This window comes from Nyctibius grandis, chromosome 7 (genome assembly GCF_013368605.1).
Source record: "Nyctibius grandis isolate bNycGra1 chromosome 7, bNycGra1.pri, whole genome shotgun sequence".
Classification (NCBI taxonomy): Eukaryota; Metazoa; Chordata; class Aves; order Nyctibiiformes; family Nyctibiidae; genus Nyctibius; species Nyctibius grandis.
Genome location: NC_090664.1, coordinates 7,741,284 through 7,761,128, shown reverse-complemented (window position 1 = coordinate 7,761,128; position 19,845 = coordinate 7,741,284). Strand labels below are relative to the sequence as shown.

General features: G+C 42.0%; 1 protein-coding gene across 2 annotated transcripts in view; it reads left to right on the top strand.

Annotated features, from left to right (window-relative positions):
* PDE1C (phosphodiesterase 1C) overlaps positions 1-19,845 on the top strand; it is a 414,729-nt gene that overhangs the window by 108,986 nt on the left and 285,898 nt on the right. For both annotated transcript variants that reach the window (XM_068404897.1, XM_068404898.1), the window contains exons 2-3: positions 11,238-11,288; positions 16,940-17,111. In XM_068404897.1, the coding sequence (XP_068260998.1) occupies positions 11,238-11,288; positions 16,940-17,111 (223 nt within the window). The remainder of the gene's footprint in view (positions 1-11,237; positions 11,289-16,939; positions 17,112-19,845) is intronic.

Below are 19,845 nucleotides of genomic sequence, written 5' to 3'. Positions count from 1 at the left end.
GGGCTGAGGAAGGCTGCTGGAGATGAGGAGAACCCCCAACCCCCAGAGGTGCCCGAGGCTATCAGGCCTTTTCAGCTTGATAGTAGTGGCAAGATCAAGGGAATGCCTTGTTGAAGAGCACTGCAGAGCTCGCCGTCCTCATCTCCTGTGGAGCCAGGGGCAGCAGCCATAAGGAATGAGATGCAGAGATGTTGCAAGGGATCGTAGTGCTTTGGAGCACCCACTGGTGCCCTGCCAGGCACGGGGAGGATTCTTGCCCCCACGGCTGATCAGGCCAGGGGCATTTGGCCACTCTTGGAAGGTCCTGAGGTGGCTGCAGGTTGAGGGAGAATAGGGCTTGGGCATCCCCTGGGAGGCGTGACCAGGCTGTGGGATGAGGAGGCAGGTCTTGCTCACACGCTCAGGGAGTAGCCGATCGCCAGCACTGGGGTCAGGAAGGAATTTTCCCCCGGGGCACATTGGCACTGGTCCCCGGGGGTTTTTTGCTTTCCTCTGCAGCATTGAGCATGACCACTTCAGTGTCAGAGCTCCTCTGGTCCTTTTTGCCTGGGTTACTGCCTGCTGCTCGTGCACCATGAAGATGGCCTCTCGTGTCCTGCAGCTGGGGGAGGAAGGCTTTTTTCCCCCCCACGGTGGCCTAGCCAAGAATCCCTGGGGTTTTTTTGCCTTCCTCTGCAGCACTGAGCACGGCCCCTTGCCAGGGCTCCTTTGGGCCCTTTTGGCTAGGTGCCTGCTGCTCATGCTCCATGCAGGTGGCCCTCGTGCCCCATATCCCGGGGGAGGAAGCTCTCTAGACTCCCAGGGCGGCCCCCAGGATGGCCCCCGGGGGTTGCTTCTTGTCCTTTGTAGCACTGAGCACAGCCCCTTGTCAGGGCTCCCCTGGGCCCTTTTGGCCAGGTTCTTGCCTGCTGCTCTTGCCCCTCCAAGGCACCACTCATGCCCTGGCTCTCTCGGGCTCTCTTGCCCAGTGCAGGTTTAGAGCGGGAGTGAGCTCGGCTCTTCCCTTGGCTCAATTTCCCCAGCTGTTCTTTCTTGTGCAAAACAGCCTGTGCTTGGAAGGGCTCGAGGCTTGCTGCGCCATCCCGAGCTGCCACTTTCTAGTTCTCCCTATGTGCAATAGAAGTGCAGGGCAGGCAGGAGAGCGCTTTTCATGCCTCAATGGCCAAGCAGCACAGTGGAGCAAGTCTTGGAAGGCAAAAATTGTGCTTGTCATTGCTATGTGTCCTATTTTGGAAAATACCCCACAGTACCAGACACCGTCTTCTATGCTGTCTTTGTTGCTGTCGCCATCGTCTTTTTCACCGCCGTCTTCTGTGCTGTCTTTTGCGCCGTCTTCCTTACTGTCTTCTTCTTCGATGTCATCTTCTTCCGCTCCGTCTTCTTCTTCCGCACTGTCTTTGTCGCAGTTGCTATCGTCTTTTTTGCCGCCATATTCCACGCCATCTTTTGCTCTGTCTTCCACACCACCTTCTTCGATGTCTTCTTCCATGCCATCTTCTTCTACTGCGCCGTCTTTGTTGCTGTTGCCATCGTCTTTTTTGCCTCCTTCTTCTGTGCCATCTTTGCGCCATCTTCCGCATCATCATCTTCTTCGATGTCATCTTATTCTGCGCCGTCTTCTTCCGTGCCATCTTCTTCTTCTGCACCATCCTTGTCGCTATCGTCTTTTTCACCGCCATCTTCCTTACTGTCTTCTTCTTCAATGTCATCTTCTTCCGCGCCGTCTTCTTCTTCCGCTCTGTCTTCTTTTTCCACACCATCTTTGTCGCTGTTGCTATCATCTTTTTTGCCGCTGTATTCCGCACCGTCTTTTGCGCCGTCTTCCACCCCATCTTCTTATTCGATGTCATCTTCTTCCGCGCTGTCTTCTTCTACTGCACTGTCTTTGTTGCTGTCACCATTGTGTTTTTTGCCGCCGTCTTCCACACCATCTTTTGCGCCGTCTTCCTTACTGTCGTCTTCTTCAATGTCATCATCTTCTTTGCTGTCTTCTTCTTCCGTGCCACCTTTGTCGCTTTCACTGCCATCTTCACCGCTGCCTTCCGCGCCATCATTGTCTTCTTCGCCATCTTCTTTTTCCACACCATAGTCGTCTTCTGCACCGTCTTCTGCCCTGTCTTTCGGGCCTTCTTCTTCGCCATCTTCTTCTTCTCTGTCTTCTTTTTCGTCGCCATTTTTGTGGTTGTCGTCTGATGACGGTGTCGCCTTTTTCATCGTCGACTTCTTCACCTTCGCCATCGTCTGTTTCACCCTCTTCTTCTTCTTCACCCTCTTCTTTGCCCTTGTCTTCTTCTTAACCCTATTCTTCTTCTTCACTGTCTTCTTTTTCGTCTTTTGTGTGTGGTCTGTCCTGATCCTCATTCTTCATGTTCTCACTCTTCAGGAAACAGGGACTGCTTGGCCTGTATTCCTGGTGCTACTTTCTGTACCTCTGTGGGTTGCTGTTGCCAGACTGTAAGGGATGCTTTTTCAAGCTACCCTGAAGAACAGGGTATTGATTAATCATGAAATATTATTAATGCTTTTGAGCACTGGCTCTGAAACAGATTCAGAAAAAAAAAAAAATATCCTGTTTCCACTTGTAACCTTTGTGTTATGTGTCCTTGAAAGTGTTTTTGGAGCTGAAAAACCCCTGCCATTTCAGGCAAATAGTCTCATTTGAGCGCAGGGAATAGAATAGGATAGTTGTGCTATGTTATGCCTAGAGTTATGCATGTGTCATGGTTTTAACCTGGCAGGCAGCTAAATACCACACAGCTGCTCGCTCATTCTCCCCCCACCCACTGAGGAGTGTGGGAGAGAATCAGAAAGGTAAAGGTAGAGAGACTTGTGGGTTGAGATAAAAACAATTTAATAATTTAAATAAAATAATAATAATAAAATCCAGTAAAATAATAATAATAGAATATACAAACAAGTGATGCACAGTGCAGTTGATCACCACCCACTGACCAATGTCCAGCCTGTCCCTGGCTAGCAAGCAGGTATTGCTCACCTCTAAAAAATTTGCAACCATTTAGTTGAGGAGCACGTCCTGCTTCAGACTGAGGGCTTGATCTTTGAGCCACGCTAGTGTCAGGGATGTGGGGTGTTGCCATCCTGTGGAAACCCCGCTCAACTGGATGAACACAGAAGACTTTAAATAGCCGCACTTCACACTTGGAGTTTTGCAAATTTGTGCAGATGGTCCAATTGTGTCAAGACAATCCAGAGCTCTCACTCCCATCAGAAGGTACATGCCTCCTTCCCACAACATGACAGAGCCAATGCCTAAGCTGGGACATGGTTATGGTTGTTCAGTGCCTTCTGCGAGTACAGGGCTGGGAAGAAATACCATCAGAGATTTCCTCAGCATGTACTGCTAGGGATAGGAGGAAGTAGGAAGAAGAATAGCATAGCATAGCACAGCATAGTTCAGCTGGAAGGGACCTACAACAATCATCTAGTCCAACTGCCTGACCACTTCAGGGCTGACCAGAAGTTCAAGCATGGTGTTAAGGTCCGAATGCCTCTTCAACACCAACAGGCATGGGGCATCAACCACCTCTCCAGGAAGCCTGTTCCAGGGTTTGACCACCCTCTCGGTAAAGAAATGTTTCCTCATGTCAAGTCTGAACCTCCTCTGATGCAGCTTTGAACCATTAATTAAATACCTCTACTGTGAGTCACTTGAAATTTGTCCTTTCATTTAGACATCATCCTGTTATCTAAAGCTGTGAAATAGATAGCGACTTAGCAGTGTCACAGGGGTGTACAGGCAGCTGTCTGTATTCTGTTACTTGATGTTCAGTGTTTGAAGTCCACACCTTAAGTTGTGAGCTTGGTTCAGTAAAGTGTATGCTTCTTCCTCAGGACTTGACCTGGTGTCCCTGAGGAAAATAGCTGTTTCTGCTGACTCACAAAGGACTTGAAATCAGGCTGTTAGACTTTTAGGGTCCACGTGCACAAGGGGGCTAGTTTTAGAGTGATATGACTTGATGTGTAACCACATCATAATTGGTGACTAAATATAAGGGCTATATCTGAGTGACAAGCCAGTATTTAAAAAACACAAGAGCTGCTGAACTGAGCCATACTAAGGCAGGTGCAGTCCAGTGGTCTGTCTCAGGTGGTGGCCAGAAGTGCAGGGTGATCAGCTTATTTTTTTAGAGCCTTGTGATGGGGACGTGCCTCTTGGATTAGATGATCAAGGCCAGGGCCAGAGGTTTCCTATTCTTCTGCTGGGAAGAGATAACTTTTCCAGGCTCAAAAAGAGTGGAGAGGGGAGAGAAAAGAAAACCAGTGTCTCAAGGAAAGTACTGAAGTAAGAAGCTTCTGCAGATTTTCGCTTGGGTTTTCTCCATATTCAAGTCTGCCCTAGTCAGACTGGGGTATCTGGGCATCCTATGACTGCAGTTGCTTATGGAGTGATACAGGAAATGGCACAAGTACTTGATCTTTGTTCTGCATCCTTGCTTTTAGATGAGGAGGAGGGCCTCTCAGCTATGCAGCAATGTACCTGGGTCTTTGTACAGGGGAAGTATCACTAAAAAAGGGTAAGGGGCAGAGCGTGAGAAAGAGACAAATGTGCTGGGGCTCTTGAGTGGAAACTCAAGTGCTACAAGCTGAGGGGAGCATGATGAGCAATGGAGGAGTGGGTGAAAAAGCCAAAGATGGAGGATTGCTGGTGGGCAAGGGTATGCTAGTCAGGAGAATGTGTTGCTACCACACCTGATACCACTTTCATGTGTCTGGTCACTATGCTATTGTTTGCATGCTGTATTTTCTAATTAAGTGAGGTAGAGGTCCTAGTAGCCCACATGGGCAGAATCCTGTTCTAAAAATCCTGTGGTTTATTATTTCCATCTACCTGTCTTAGATTCGCTGCATAGAAATATATGACCTAGACCAAGCTTTCCAGATGTATAGTTACCCTCAGAAGAAAGATGCAGTTTGCTACAACGGGCAATCTCTTAGAGCTACCAGAAGTAAGAAATCTCAACTAAATGTAGAAAATCAGCGTGGACATTTCCAGGTGAAAAAAAAAAAAGTCATATTCCAGAAGCCAGAAGTTAAGGCAGCTTCATCATCTTGCAGTGGAGAAGTTTTTTTTTATTTATATAGTTCCTCTTCCATCATCTCCTGATTCACAGCTTTTCTGGTAGCTGTTTTCAGGCTCTTAGCAAGCAATTGTGGATCCCTCACACACTGTTGGTGACTGGGTGTGCCAGAGGCATATGTGTGTGTGTATGGTCAGGGAGGCAAAGGGGCTGTGCTCTTTGGACTCTGAAGACTGGCATGGCAGACGTTGGGAATGAGAGCATCCTTGAGCTTGTGTGATCAGAGCCATTTGTTCTGTGAACTTGAAGAGCTGGAGGGTATTCAGTCTACAGAACATATGTTAATAGTTTGAATAGATCACACAAGATTGTGTCTTGGTTTTGAGGTTAGGAATATGTTTAACATGGGCCTTCATGGAAGCGAAGTGGTTTTGGTCCAGGCAGCTGCTGGTGTTTGCTCCTATTTTCTTTCATCTCCAAAACCCAGCATCAGGGCCCCTCCAGTCTTTAGGTGCCAAAGGGCCAGAGTTTGCAAGTTCAGTGTTTGTACCTCTGCCTCAATAAAATTTAGCTGATACCCAGTAGAGTATTGAATAGTTTTGCTTCTTTTCACACAGATATTTTGCACCTGTTTCTCTGTTAGAATTCCCCTGGGTTCACCTTGCCCTTCTGAAAGCATTTCTGTGGCTGTCAATGAGACCCAGAAGCTCTGAAATCTATGCATGGAGTCAGAGTCCCTTCAGAGTGAGGCAGCAACTATCTTCAGTTTTCTGAGGGAACAAAGTGTTTTCCACTGAAGAAGCAACTTTCCCATCACAGATGCAAATAACCTGCAGTGTAAGGATCCTTTCATAAGGAAAATGAGTCCAACCATTAACATAGCACTCCCAAGTCCACCACTAAACCACATCCCTAAGCACCACATCTACACGTCTTTTAAATGCCTCCAGGGATGGCGACACCACCACTTCCCTGGTGGGGAAAAAACATTTTGAAACATAGCCCTTTTTTTTAATGTGTTTTGTGATGTTCAGGGTATATCCAAGAGGCACATATTGTGCCTTTTCCATCTCTGTAATTGTTTTATTACTTAATTGTAGTAACTAATTAGAATCTTAAGTCCAGAGAGACAGTCAAGTCATACAATATTTTTATCACCAAAAAGTCACTGCATATTCTTGTAACTTTGTGACCCTACTGATTTGTTTTAGAGTGTGTGCTTATAAACATCAGCTCCTGTACTGTTGATGTTTATAGCACGAACATTTCAAATCATATGAAGTTGCTGGTGTTTCCTGCATGGTACTGGGATTCAACTCTAGAATTTGGGTGACTGACTCTGGAGGGGCCTGAATAATCTTTGGCTTGGTGACATGCACACTGGCTACAGAGTTCCCGTGCTTGCAATTTATGTAGTGCTGGGTAAAAACTCTCAGAAGCAGAATTTGCCTCATTATGAGGCATTATTCTTTTGGCCTGAGACTTTTCTAATCTCCCTGTTGGACTCAAAATCCCCAAGAACAGTTTTTCTTATGAGGAACCTTAGCTTCTACATGGAAAGCCTTCCTTCAGCACTATTGTGCTTCATATCCCTGTGTGGCATTGATCTTGTGTAGGAGTTTTGTTAATGACCATGAGGCAGAAAAAAGGGAAGTGCTGATAATTGCTGCTGCTGACACAAAGTGTTGCCAGTACCATGAAGGATCTGAATATCTCACAGTAAGATCCACGTGACCTAGAGATTGGAGCTAACAAGGGGTGGAATTAAGTAGTACGGAGTGAAAGATCATGCAGATGAGGACTTAGTAACAAAAGCTTCTGCTATGATCTGAGAGTCTGTTAGTGGTATGAGGGGTGTGTCACAGCACACAACTAATGTGTGACCACGCAAGAATAAGGCCTCTTAATGTTTGTATATGGTACCTATGAGAAAATGAATTGACACTGAAGAGGTTCAATAAAGATGGCGAGGGGATATGAAGATACCTATTCTGTAAGAAGATCATGTTTAGTGTTTAGTGCACAAAATGGTGGGGGAAGGGGGAAATTCAATCTTTCCGTGCCCAAGTCAGAGGAGGATTAAACACCAGAAAAAAAAGAAATACTTCAGCTTAGAGAGATTGCTGGTGCAAGATCAAATTAATATAAATTGACACAAATTAAATGATAGTTTATAACCAACACCGCAGTCAGGTTCCAGCAAGGTCTCATAAGATGGGTAAGCATAAAAAACAAGCTACTTTTAAGATAAGTTTATAAAACATCTAATGGCATTATAGTCTGAGAGCAAAAACCACTGGAGTTCCCAGAGATGATGTAAAAAGTAGACAGACACAGTTGTCTCAGCAGTCACAGCACTTTCTTTGTTTCTCCTGAGTTTTAAAGGAAAAGATGGAGGGCAATGCAAAGATTTTTTTTTACAGGAATGCAGTTCAAAATATGTGGCATTGAAGGGGAGAAGAAAGAAAAGAAAAAGAAAAATCCTAGAGAAAGGTTTATTCAGATTGTATGTTCAATGTAAATTTATCTACATATCTCTGTTCTCACCTTGTCTAATGTACTTTTCCTCTTCTGAGCACTAACAAATTTACTAGCAGTGTGAAAGATATAGTTAAGCTCATCTGCCCTTTAGCTGATTAAAAATAAAGAAGTCTCCTTGAAAGAATGTGTTTACTGGTGGGTAAAAAATACCTGACTTTCTTTTTTCAGCCTCTCAGCTGCTTAATGGCAAAATATAGATGATGTGCTTTTGTCTGTCAGTCTTGATGAGTCAGTACTACAAAGTGGTACGTTTTTCTTTGCATTGTACAAGAAGTTTGCCAAAGGATCTTTGAAAGGTAAATTGGCTGAGGAGGCGTACTGGTGAAATCGATCCCTTCTGTAGAAAAAGGTGGCAAGCTGTACGAAATGGTTTAACGGGGCAGACATAAAAAATGAAGCCTGCCCATGAAGTGGGCATGCACTGAACTCGCACAGGAGTGATCCGTGTCAGTCAAAGAACTGATCATGCCTGTGAAGATATTTTTGTGATTGCAGTGAGAGGCTCTTCAGATTTCCAGGCAGTTATGATACAACATAATACTTTTGAAATGGAAGAAATTTGGCCAGGCCCGGTATTTTCTTGTCTGCTTGGACAAGTGAGCACAGACAGCACGTGACTGTTTTACTCTAAAACGGGGTGATTACAGGACGACATCTCCTGCCTGTCACGGCTGTCTTTCTGAAGGAACAGAAGTTACTTGCAAGCTACCTGCCTGTTGCTATACTCCTCATCGAGATTTATTTGCTTCCAGATTAGAATGGAAAATAACTTAAAATGTGCATGGTTTGGTATATTAAAAAAAATAAAAAGGTGGGATGGAATCTGAAGAAGGTCCCACCCACTTAGGAGAATGAAGTAAATACCTGCTGTTTTCATGCTGATAGTCTCATCTAATCAGAGGCGAAAATCAGCCTAGACTTCAGCGTACAAGGGTAGAGTGTGGCTGGATAATAAGCATATCTGAAGAGAGAGCGGTACAGGGAATCTTTGGAAATACCAGAAATCATCTCTGGTGTGGGTTGTGGCTTGCTTTCTCTGAGATTCAGCTTCTTTCTCCAGCGTCATTAATTCATACCCGCTTTCTCCCAAAAGCTTATTATTATTAATAAACCTGAATAAATGCAGGGTGGAGAAGATTCAGGCTATGTGGAGAAAAAGCCTTCTCATTTACCTGTGTGACATACATAGGTGTGTTAGTTCTCTGTGTCTCCAAAGACTCCTGTAAGACAGCTGGGGGACAGATATGCAGAATTTCCACAGTAAAAACTGCATCAAGTAAAATCTAAGATTTTCACACAGAGCAAACTCAGAAATGCACTTTGCCTCTGAATCCTTCCCCTTTTGATTGCAGGACTAAACAAACCCGAGACCTCACCTATGCACACACCTCGTTGGTGCCAGACAATTGCCAGGCAGCAGTTAGCTCACTTGTACCAGGAATCTTGCTGGTGATGCAGGTTCAGCGTCCCCAGTGCTTTCTGTCCTGCTCACTGCTTTGCTGTTCTGCCTGCACCTTTGCTCCCCGTGGCTGTATGCCAGATGGAAGGGCATTACTCTGTATATGACACCATCTGATGTTTGGGAAGCACTGAGAACCCAAAACAAACCTGTGCAGCCTGGAACTGGAAAATGCTTATTTTTGAGGGGGTTAATGACACCTGTTGCGTTGGATGCTGTGAGTGTGGGAGCTGAGCTGCACAAACACAGGTGCTGGGTGGAGTGCTCTGAAACTCTTGTTGCGACATCCAGCTGGAGGGTGGCACAAAGGTGAGACCTGGTGTGCACCTGAAGCCCTTGGTGACCAGGGAGTTCCATCTGCCACCAGAGTGGGAGAAAATACTCTAAAGTGGATAATAGTGCAGTTAAAAGGCCCTCAGCAGGCTATTTCCTAATTCCTCATAGTTCACTTGATGTTCCAACTTAGACCTCAGTGCATGTTATGAATTTGCCCGGGCTCTGCTGCGATATGGAGCAATACCTAGGACCCCAGAAGGGACCAGTCCAGCAGGCGATCTCTCAGCCTGCCCTGTGCAAGCCACCATCACTGAGTTAAAGACAAAGCCTGACTGCTTGACCTTTACATATTGGCTACAGTAGTGTTTTCTGGCATGGTTTTTGATCTCACTGGGTCCAACTCTTTTGATTCCTGCCCCATGGAGGATGGCGCTGCCTCTCCTTCCCCATGCCATCACCTCAAGCAGGGCCAGATTTGACTGATTTGAACTGCTCTCCCTGCCTAACCGTGCAGTCACTCCGGTGTCTCTGCACACCATGTCCCAGGAGGGCTTATTTGGTTGGGGTTTCTGCTGCAGGTAACTGTGATGGACCCAAGCCAAGGAAGGATGTCTTGTAGGACCTGGGACACCTCAAGGCCCCAGGTCCAGCTAGCCTGGCGAGTTTCCCAGGCTGATAGAGAAGCACCAGTGTTTTAAGGGCACCATCTACTGGCTGATGGCAGCAAAATGAGGCAGTGATTTGTTGTAGAGACCCTCTGTTCACTACAATGAGTACTGGAGCCACCATAATCAACAGGTAAAGATTGGAGAGCAAGTAGGGAAAGCTGGAGTGACACTGGATATGGGTCTTAAATAAAGTCAAACCTTAAGACTTGTCAGAAGAATTAAATTTCATCAAAAGTCTTTTCTGGCTTCAAAAAGTCCATTATAGTTTAGTTGGCGTTATCTTGCTAGAAACCTATGACTCGCTATTCTGGTCATATTTTGCATCCTTTTCTGGGATTTTGTATCTTTGTTGGTCTTGTTCCTAGAAACCAGCATTTTTAAAGAAAGCAAAGAATTGGCAAGGTTTCTGTGTGCATTTATAATATACCCTCCTCCCTATGTGCCCATCAATGCTGTTCCTCATGATTATTCTAGCTACAAAAGATAAAAATTCATGGGTGGTAATTCCTCTCCTTGATAACTCTCCTCTTTTTTCAGCTGTACTTTAATATTGTTAGAACCCCAAAGAGTAGTTTATGCTCTTGACTAACTGCGTACCGTCTGGGTCACGGAAATACTGAGAGCTATGCCAGTATGAATCTGAAGCAGAAAAAAGCAGGATTTGTATGGGGTTATTTTTATCCTAGGTGATATCTATACGCAGTTTCAAATGTCAGAGGATTCCTTTGCACAGATCCTTAAATTTCGTTTAATTTCCTATTAAATGATCCTCTAGGCTTCCAAGATTGCTAGCGCATTTCTTTATATAGCTGGAATAATCTTACTTTTTTCTTACTGCACTCATTAATGCAATTGGGAAAAATGACATTTTATTTAGGGCTTAGAAAAAAAGTCCAATATAAAATAGAATTTGTAAGGATGACTGTGATCATATATTGCTAGGTACTATTAATGGCTAGTGCTTGAATGTTGGACAATTATACGATTCAATTATCATGTAGGACAAGACGATGTTTGCAGGTGCCTGTGGTGTGCCATCCTGACTCTGAAAGCCAAACTGAACCAGACAGACAAACATGCAAAGAAATCTATTTGGTGGCGTTTAAAAAAGTATTATATATCTATGTGTATATATTCAGCTGCTGTTACTGTGAACAGTTTTCTCTGCCTTATATGCATAAGAATTGCTATTATCATTAATCTTAATGTAACGTGTAAATTTGAATGCTTTTTATTTCTATTTTCTCCTTTCAGTCGCAAACGAGACAGGTGACAAAAATGCACGACCACTTTCACGATTTGCCCGTAAGTAGCCTTTTTTACTTTGACTGGTTGATTTCTATATCTACTGTAGAAATAAACACACTTAATAAGTCTTTTCATCTCATATTATGTCCACCCTATTATTACAATTCATTTACAGTACTAAGCTGAGGAACCATAGTACTTAGTTGGAAAAGTCACTTAAGAGAAATTCAGTCTTATTGAACAGAGCTGATGCAAATTTAAAAGAATGGAAGGCTTTGTGGCCTTACTATTGTTTCAAGCATAAAACGTTATGACAATATAAGTGTCACAAGGCCAGCTGAAGTTGACTACAGTGGCTACAAAGAGATTTAGGTCAAACCTTAGAAATAGCTTATGAAAAATGTAATTAAACCTTCCTGATTGATTGCTTCTCCATCACCTTTTGCTTCACACAGCAAGGTTAGGAACTAAAGGTATGGCTTGGAATTTGAAATAAGTGATGCAAGTTTGAACAAAACAAAGGGGTGCCTCAGGTAATGTAGTACCAACTGACCATGACTTTGACCGTATGAATTATTAAAAAACACACGTGACAGAATATGTAGGAATGAGGAGGAAGATAGGAAATCCTGTTCATAATACGTGCCATTTCATGAGGATTTTTGATCTCTTATAAGGAAAAAATCCCCTTCCCATCATTAAAAGGGGGCATTTGCCATCATCATGGGTGGTGCAGATCAAAACATCAAAATAATTTACATCTATGGTGCAGTATTTCACACAGTCACAGGATGGCACTCTGAGCATGCCATACCTCACGCAGGTAGCTGAGGTGCGTAACGTAGAAGGAACATCTGTGGCTATGAAATCTGTTGCATATAGTGACTTAAAAGGTGATGGTGCAGATTGAACAGGACTGAGGGAAAATTGTACTGGCATTCCTTATTCCTGATTTGGCGTTTATTTTCCTTCATATTGTAGACAGTAAAGCTTAAAAAGGGGCTCTATTCATCAGTCCTGGCTGGTCAACCCTGAAAATGCATATGGCAAAGTAAAACACAGAGGAGAGAAATGTAAATCTAAATGCAAACATTTTCAAGTTCTTTATCACTCCACTTTTTGACCATTATGGTTGCTGAATACTGGGTACAGAGTTGGAAGATTCAGCCCACGTACTGTTTATTCCTCAATATTTGGGTTATGAGGACTTCATGCTGCAATATTGCCTGACAGGTAGGTCAAGCATAATGTCATGACATTTGGAGCCGAGCTGCCATTTCAGTTCTGATTCTGACATTCATAGGAACTTGATTTTTGGTGAATGTGTATAGGGTGCAGGTCTGAGACCCAGGAACCACCAGGTTCTATTCCTGCTTTAATCTTGGCTCTCATCCAGGCAACCAAGCCTCATTTACAGAAGTAGGGGTGACTGGCATTACATGGAAGAGCACAGACCGGTGGATGGCTATCAGCTGAATGAAAGCACAGGATACCCCCTTATAAGGCCTCATCGTATGACCCAGTGCTGCATGGGATTAAGTGTGGAGGTGAGATCAAGGCCGCAGGCTATTTGACAGTAACAGGAATGCAATGCAGAGAGGAATGCTTAGATAAGCCTGGTTGGGAAGTAGTCACAGAGACATAATACAGGGATGAAGGGAGATAATTCAAAGAGTAAAGCAGACCTTCACTGTTAGGAGTTAAATTTAGTGATCTGGGAGTCAGGTTGAGGATTTAATGATCTAGCTAGCTTCTCATAGGATATCTTTCATGCTGACTGTGTGGTCACGAGCAGTATAAGGTGACAACTCTGTGGGAATGGCAAGGAAAATTAGAATGGGAACTGTATTATGAAAAGGAGGGGAAAGTCTGAGGCACATGCTGTGCTGAGTTAAATGGAAGATGCCCAAATTTATACTGAGAGTACTATAATCTACTCTACCATACTGTGTTTCATTGAACAAACAGTGGAGTGCAGATCAAACATTCAAAAACATCCTGACTGAATGGCAGAAAAAGCTGCAGCATTTGAGGACAAGAATTCAAGCAATAACTGAAGTCATAGAGGATTATCATTGTTATCCTTGTGTCTGAGTCACAAACCAGAGACTGGGTGTCTTCCTGGATCATGCCTTTTGCATTCACTCAAATGTTTAATTCAAAGGCAATTATTAACTTCATCTTCACAACAGAGAACAGGATTGCCGTTGCTCTGTAACAGCTGCCCATTTGAGGTCAACAGTAAAACCTTCAGAGATTTCAGTGGGATCCCAGTTGGGCTGTCACTGAACACTTAACAAACCATACCCATTTTGGCTGACCTTATTTACCCGATCTAACTTTCTTTGCATGCAACAAACACAAGATAACCTACACAAACCCGGATGACCCTTATCCACCCTGACTGTTATCCGCAGCTCTCTGGAGCATGTAGCTGTTTCCTTTTTAGTTCAGGAACAAAGAAGAGGGAAAGAGTGCTGGTGGTGTTAAGTGAGGCAATGGGAACGATAGTTGTGTGGTTATCGGTGATCCAGGTAGCTAGACTTGCAGTGTAACAATATTTTCAGGCTATATTAAAGTATTTGCAACAGCTACCTGCAGATTCTTTAAGCAGAGTTCTGTTTTTTAAATTATAAACACCTAAATCTATTTTGCTTTTGCCTCTATCTCAGCTATAGTCATCTTTGACAGGGTACAATAAAATGAGGGAGAAGCATTTTTGCAAATGTTTTACACCTTATTCACAAGGATTTGAAATTAAAATGAGTTAAGTGTTATTCATTCAATGCTAGGTCCTACCCAATCTCCTGTACTCTTAAATGTCAAATTCCAGTCATTTTCGGAGACTTTGAATTTAAGAGGTCACTACTCCGTTTAGCAGCAGTTAACATGCCTGATATCTCACTATGTCATCTTGCTACAAGTACCACTGTGACAACAATCTTTGAACAGTTGTGACTGTGGGAATTTAAGTTCTTCAGGCTATTTCAGCATTTCAGCAGCTGGAATCTCCCTGGCTGATGTCTGTTTGGGCAGATCTGATGAGCAAAATAGTCATTTGCCGTATGCCTTCACCTGAGCATAGCTGTGGGACAGCCTGACGCTGATTAGGACAAGTGGCCATGGCATTTCATTGCTCTAGTGAAGTCGGTTAATTCACATCAGTTGGTTTATTTGCCACTGCTGATCTTCAGAAGAGCGAAGCAGATCTGGGTCTATAGTCTAGATCTAATCATAGGGGAAAACTGTGTGGGATGGATATCCATGCTGGAGGAAAAGGTATAGGTGTATGTGCAGAGAACATAACGAAAAAAACCTATATATACAAAGCAAGTACTTGGGGTTTTTTCACTGTTTTTGTTTAAAGAAATAAAAGGTTTGATTTGAGTGATTATGTGGCTTTCAGTGACAGTTCAGTGGTACTGCAAACCAGCAGCTACTTGTATCTAGTAAGTGCGGAAAAAGGCTAATATGTTTTTTTTCCTGGACCATGGAGTTGTCTGGTGCCTGACAAGCTGGAATAAAAGAAAGGGTAGAGCTGAGGAAATAGGGAGAAGGCGGTGGTTGGGGAAGCTCAGCAGATTCCTGGGAGTAATTGCAGGGGAAAACCTCAAAATTATAAAAGTGGCTTTAGAGAGCCTCTTTTCCACAAATAATATTTTAATAGTGCACAGCAGCTTTTTCTGCAGGTGTTGATGTCCTGCTCTCCTTGTCTTAGTGTGTAGCATGTGTGGCTGGATGGCAACTTAGTTTCCTTTGTTGACCATATCTTAACAGAGGACTTAAACTTCTGGTTCCAACATTTGCTGAGTATGCCATACTTTTGCAAAAGGAATGGTCTTCTCAACATATTATAGGGAGTCACAATATTTTTGGCTCTATCACAGGTGGCCTGTATGGTCAGATAATTTAAAACTCTCATATCCTTTATATTTTGCCTTACAGAACGGGAAAACAAATGCTTACCTATCCAAGTACGATTAAGAAATTTTGGGAAATTTGCATGGTGGTCTAAAGAACAGAAACAGTGGTATTGCCATAACATTGCGAGTCCTTAAATAATAAAGATGTATGGATGTTGCATTTATTTCTGCAGCTGTTGCGTAGACATTACTTTGGACTACCTGGTGTGAGGAGTAATTTTTCTACCTATTATAGCACAGAACTCAGCACAGGGTGTCAAGGCTACCTGTGAATCTGGGTAAATATGGCCATACAGTTCTTGCACATTATGTAGCTGCTGACAATTAAGAGCAGAGAAGCCTATGAGTATGGACCTTTCCTGATTAGCTGGGAAACACTCTGAAAACTACTTCGGAATGGGAGAGATAGATGAGGGTTCTTGCTGATCTGTCTTTGCACCGTTTAGGCTGTGTGAAAACAAGTCATTGAAGGCAACCAGCAAAATAAGTTTGCCATCACCTGTTTGTAGCAACAGATAATTGCTGCTTCTGACAGGGTAGCTTCTCATGATAGATTCCCAGGAGACATGGGATAACAGCTCTTCTATTTTGTTTCTTCTTATGTACTTAGTGTGTACTGCAACAAAAAGTCAACCTTAATCCATATGTGTTAGTTCCACTATTTGTTTCTTAATTGTCTCTGCTGGACAATAAGTCTGAATGCCAAGAAAATATTTGAAAATTTTACCTGTACAGTCTCTTATAAAATCAGTTGCTGACTTTTATAATATCCCATTTGTCAGAATTTTTTTTTCATTTTCTATATTGATAAAAAGCCCATGGAGAATGACTACCAGCAGAGTTGGTACATCTTATTACTTTGGAATCCAGTAAGATTAATGCTTGCTGCACCTCTGTTGTGGGAAGTCTCTAACTGAAATAATTAGTATTTCAAGTACTTAACTGCTCTTCTTGGGATCTGCTAACTCACTCATGTATATTCTATAATAATTGAAAGTTAGCATGTGATGCAGGTGTTCAGTATGGTAGTATCACAGGGATTTTCAGAAATGCTCAATTTATTCAGAAGCCATTTGGAAATTTGAAAATATGAACAGATACTTAAACTTTATGAAATGTAAGATCACGTATTCTCTTCTCTGAAGGTGGGGAGGCGATCTGACTGAAGGATGCTAATTGTACTTTGTCAGTGGAACTAGACTTACAGATGAGGATGGGTTCTCTGAGCAACATGCAAGAGGCATCTGATGACACCTCTAAATAGATGTAAAAAGATCATCCATAGAAATATTTTGGCATTTGAATGCCTACTGAGAAAAGCTGAAGTTTCAAAAGAAAAGAAATATGTTTTCTGATACTAGTACCTTCAGTGATATCTTTATCTATAATTTAGCCACTATTAACTTTGGTCGAAGAAAGTCAATGATTAATATTGTATTGATTTGGTGCTTTGTTTTTTGGTTAGTTCTTTGCCTTAAAATACAGCCACATCAATACATGCTAACCTATAATCTAAGTATAATGTGGAGAGGATGGTTTTTGTCAAGATGTGAAAACTCCACGTTCTGTATTCAAATCTTTTTATGGGAAGCATTACAGTCTTGGATTTTGAAAGACCTGAATGTTAGTGCTTGTTTCTACTTTGAGCTTTATTTCAGGTTTTCAGGCTTAATCCCAAACTGTGGCAAAGGTACAAAGAAAATACACCATCTTTGTTTTCCAGACTGCTGAGAGACTGAACAATAGGCCTATGACTTTATTTTCCTTCTCACTCTGTTTTTGCAGGGTCTAAATCACAAAACTGCTTGTGGAACACCATAATCGGTGGGCTGACTGGCAACCTCAAGGAAAGGCAAAAGCCAACCATCATCAGTGACCCTAGACCTCCTGAAGAAATCTTAGCAGATGAACTACCACCGGTGGACAGTCCTGAGGCGTTGGTGAAAACATCTTTTAGGTCTGATGGCTATGAGTTTACTTTGTTTATCCCTGAGAGGATATCTTTTTAAGATTAAGTCTGCAGTGTGGGTTTGATGGGAGAAATCTATACTGAAGGATTCCTCAATGCTGCATATTTTTGTACTGAACAAGAGTGAAAAAAGAGGTCCATAAATAATACTGACTGGACTCATCTTTCACTTCTCAGACCTTGTTAGCCTTCTTAAAAGATTATGGTCTAGACAGATATAAAGTCTGTAACTAGTCAAAATGGTCAACAAAGACAGCTCATTATATGAAGATATCTTTGAAGGTTGGTATTGTTTCATTTGAAAGTGGGGAAGTGAGGAAGACTTGCATTGTAGGTCAGATGATGTGCTTTATTGACGCAAGGGAAAGCTAAACCTTTTTCTGTTGATGTAATGTCTTGAGAACTGTCTAGCATTAATGTATTTTGTCAAGGAGAAGGTTTCTGGCCAGGGGCTTGCAAGCAAGCAATTGCTGCTGTTGTAAAGTGTGTGATATATCTATTGCTGGGTTTTCCTCCCTTTGTTTAATCATGTGGATATACAGTTGTCAGATGTTTCTTGGAGGCATGTTTTCCGAAAATAATTTTCTCAAATGAGGTAAAATAGAGAAGCTGTGTGCAGGCAGTCGATCTTGACCAAAATGTGAAAATTGGTGTGCCCAGCCAAAAGAAAAGGGAGTGGCAGAATTGATTTTTCCAAGTGTTTTTGAGCTTTTTTTTTGTTGTTGAAAAAGTATGCTCTACTTTCTTTTATATTAAATGCACATATGTGCAAGCATAAAAGTTTTTCGCTTTGGATAACTTTCTCTGACCATAGTGATTTTGATTATATACCTCAGTCTGTCAAACTTATTTCAGTCTTCATATAATCATTATCTTGAAGGTACTTATTTAAGTCGTTATATTAGGTAGCAATTTCAGATATCTTGTTTAAACTGCTTGACATGAAAAACATTACCATAAAGTGAACTTATGTCAGTCTATATAAATAAATCCTGTAATTCCATAGCGCATTTTCATTCTTTAGTATTTCCATTGAAATAGAAAGGACAAGTGTTTCAGATCGTGGATCTTCCTTTTATGATGACCCGTGGTATTTAATGACTTTTAAACACTGTGTGTATCTGATATTTAAAATCTATAATTTTAAGAGATCTAACTCTTTTTCAGCTTTCACTTCTCATAGCAAATTCTGGGTATCAGCAATCCTTACATTACCATCGTCAAGGTAATTTCAATCATTTTATATGATAAAATAATGTCACAGTGTTTCAAAGGGCATGATTTGATTATGTGAGTAGGGGTGACTCTTGGAAGAAGTGAGCTTGTATATAGCATAATAAGGACTGATGAGTTGGAGAATGTAATTTAGCAAAATAGTTTCGCTAATGCAGTTTAAATGGCTTTATAAACATTACAGAACCTTTGTATTTCATCAGTATAGAAATTACAGTACAATGTGGCGTTTTAGGGGTCTTCTATAGATGGAAATCCAAACAAACTGTTATTACAAAGTAAATTGTAACTGTCTAGTTTTATAATGAAAGGAAGCCTGATGTGTGTTTAAGAGCTATGGCAGAGGAGTGGAAGATAAGAGAGTACATTGCAATCACTGTCTAAAGGCACGAGAAAATAAAAACACTGGTGGTGTTTTTTATTCAGTTTGGGATCTTGGTGATATTGTGGTGCAAACTGCGGCTTAGGAGGCAGTAGCATCTTTTGTACGATGGATTGCATGTTTGATTCATCAGGGTCTTCTATGGGTAGCGGTCTTCAAGTGCTTCCTTGACAGAGTTTGACTGGTGTGTCTGAGTGCCAGTGATTGCCTGCCAAGCACGGGCTTTGCTTGTTTCTTATTTACTAGACACTAGTGGAAGATCTTGCTACCCTGTTGCCTTTTGAGGAATGAAATGGGCTTTACAAGTCCAGCCCAGCATGTCTTAAGTAAGAATCTGATGACTGAATCTCAAGGTGTGTGTGGGGTAACGTCAGGCTTGTATGAACTGATTTTACAGAAAGACCAGGCCTTGTTTTCGAACATGAGTGCTACAAACCGTAAAATGCGGTGACTCCCTTTCTGATTCACCACTGTTAGAGCAGTGTATAGCAATACTATCCCTTTCATGCATAGTTAAAAAGAAAATGTCTCTCCAGCGTCAAATGAGTCACACTTCCTTGTGATGATTGCATATCTTTTTACGTGAATACATACAAGCAGCATGAAATCCCAGTTGCCACCTCTGGTATTAGATCTTGTTTTTTACTGTGCAGTACGTATTGTTCTGTAGCTTGGAAAATTAGGAAGAGATCTATATTTGATTTTGTTCAACATCTAGCTATGAGCTTGAAACACATTTAAATGTAAAAGGAGGAATGTGATTATTTCAGTCATTTCAGTTGTACTTTTCTTGCAGTAATAATCCATCTTTAAGACATAAAGCAAAAACAAAACCAAAGCAACCCCCTTTCTACACTCCAAGTAAGTATAGTGCATGATCTCTCCATAATTAAGAAGTGTTCCGATTGTCTTGATTCTCTTATACAATTTTTTACTATCTTTTTTCTGAAGAAGCAAAAACAAGCACAAGGTTGAATACCTTGCTAAAGAGATAATTGAAAGAGTTTGTAGTATCTTCTTGTTTGCAGTATTTCACTGAGCGAGTAGTCATAAATAATTTTGTGTCTTGACTAATTGTTATACTATTGCAGCGCTTACAATACAGAT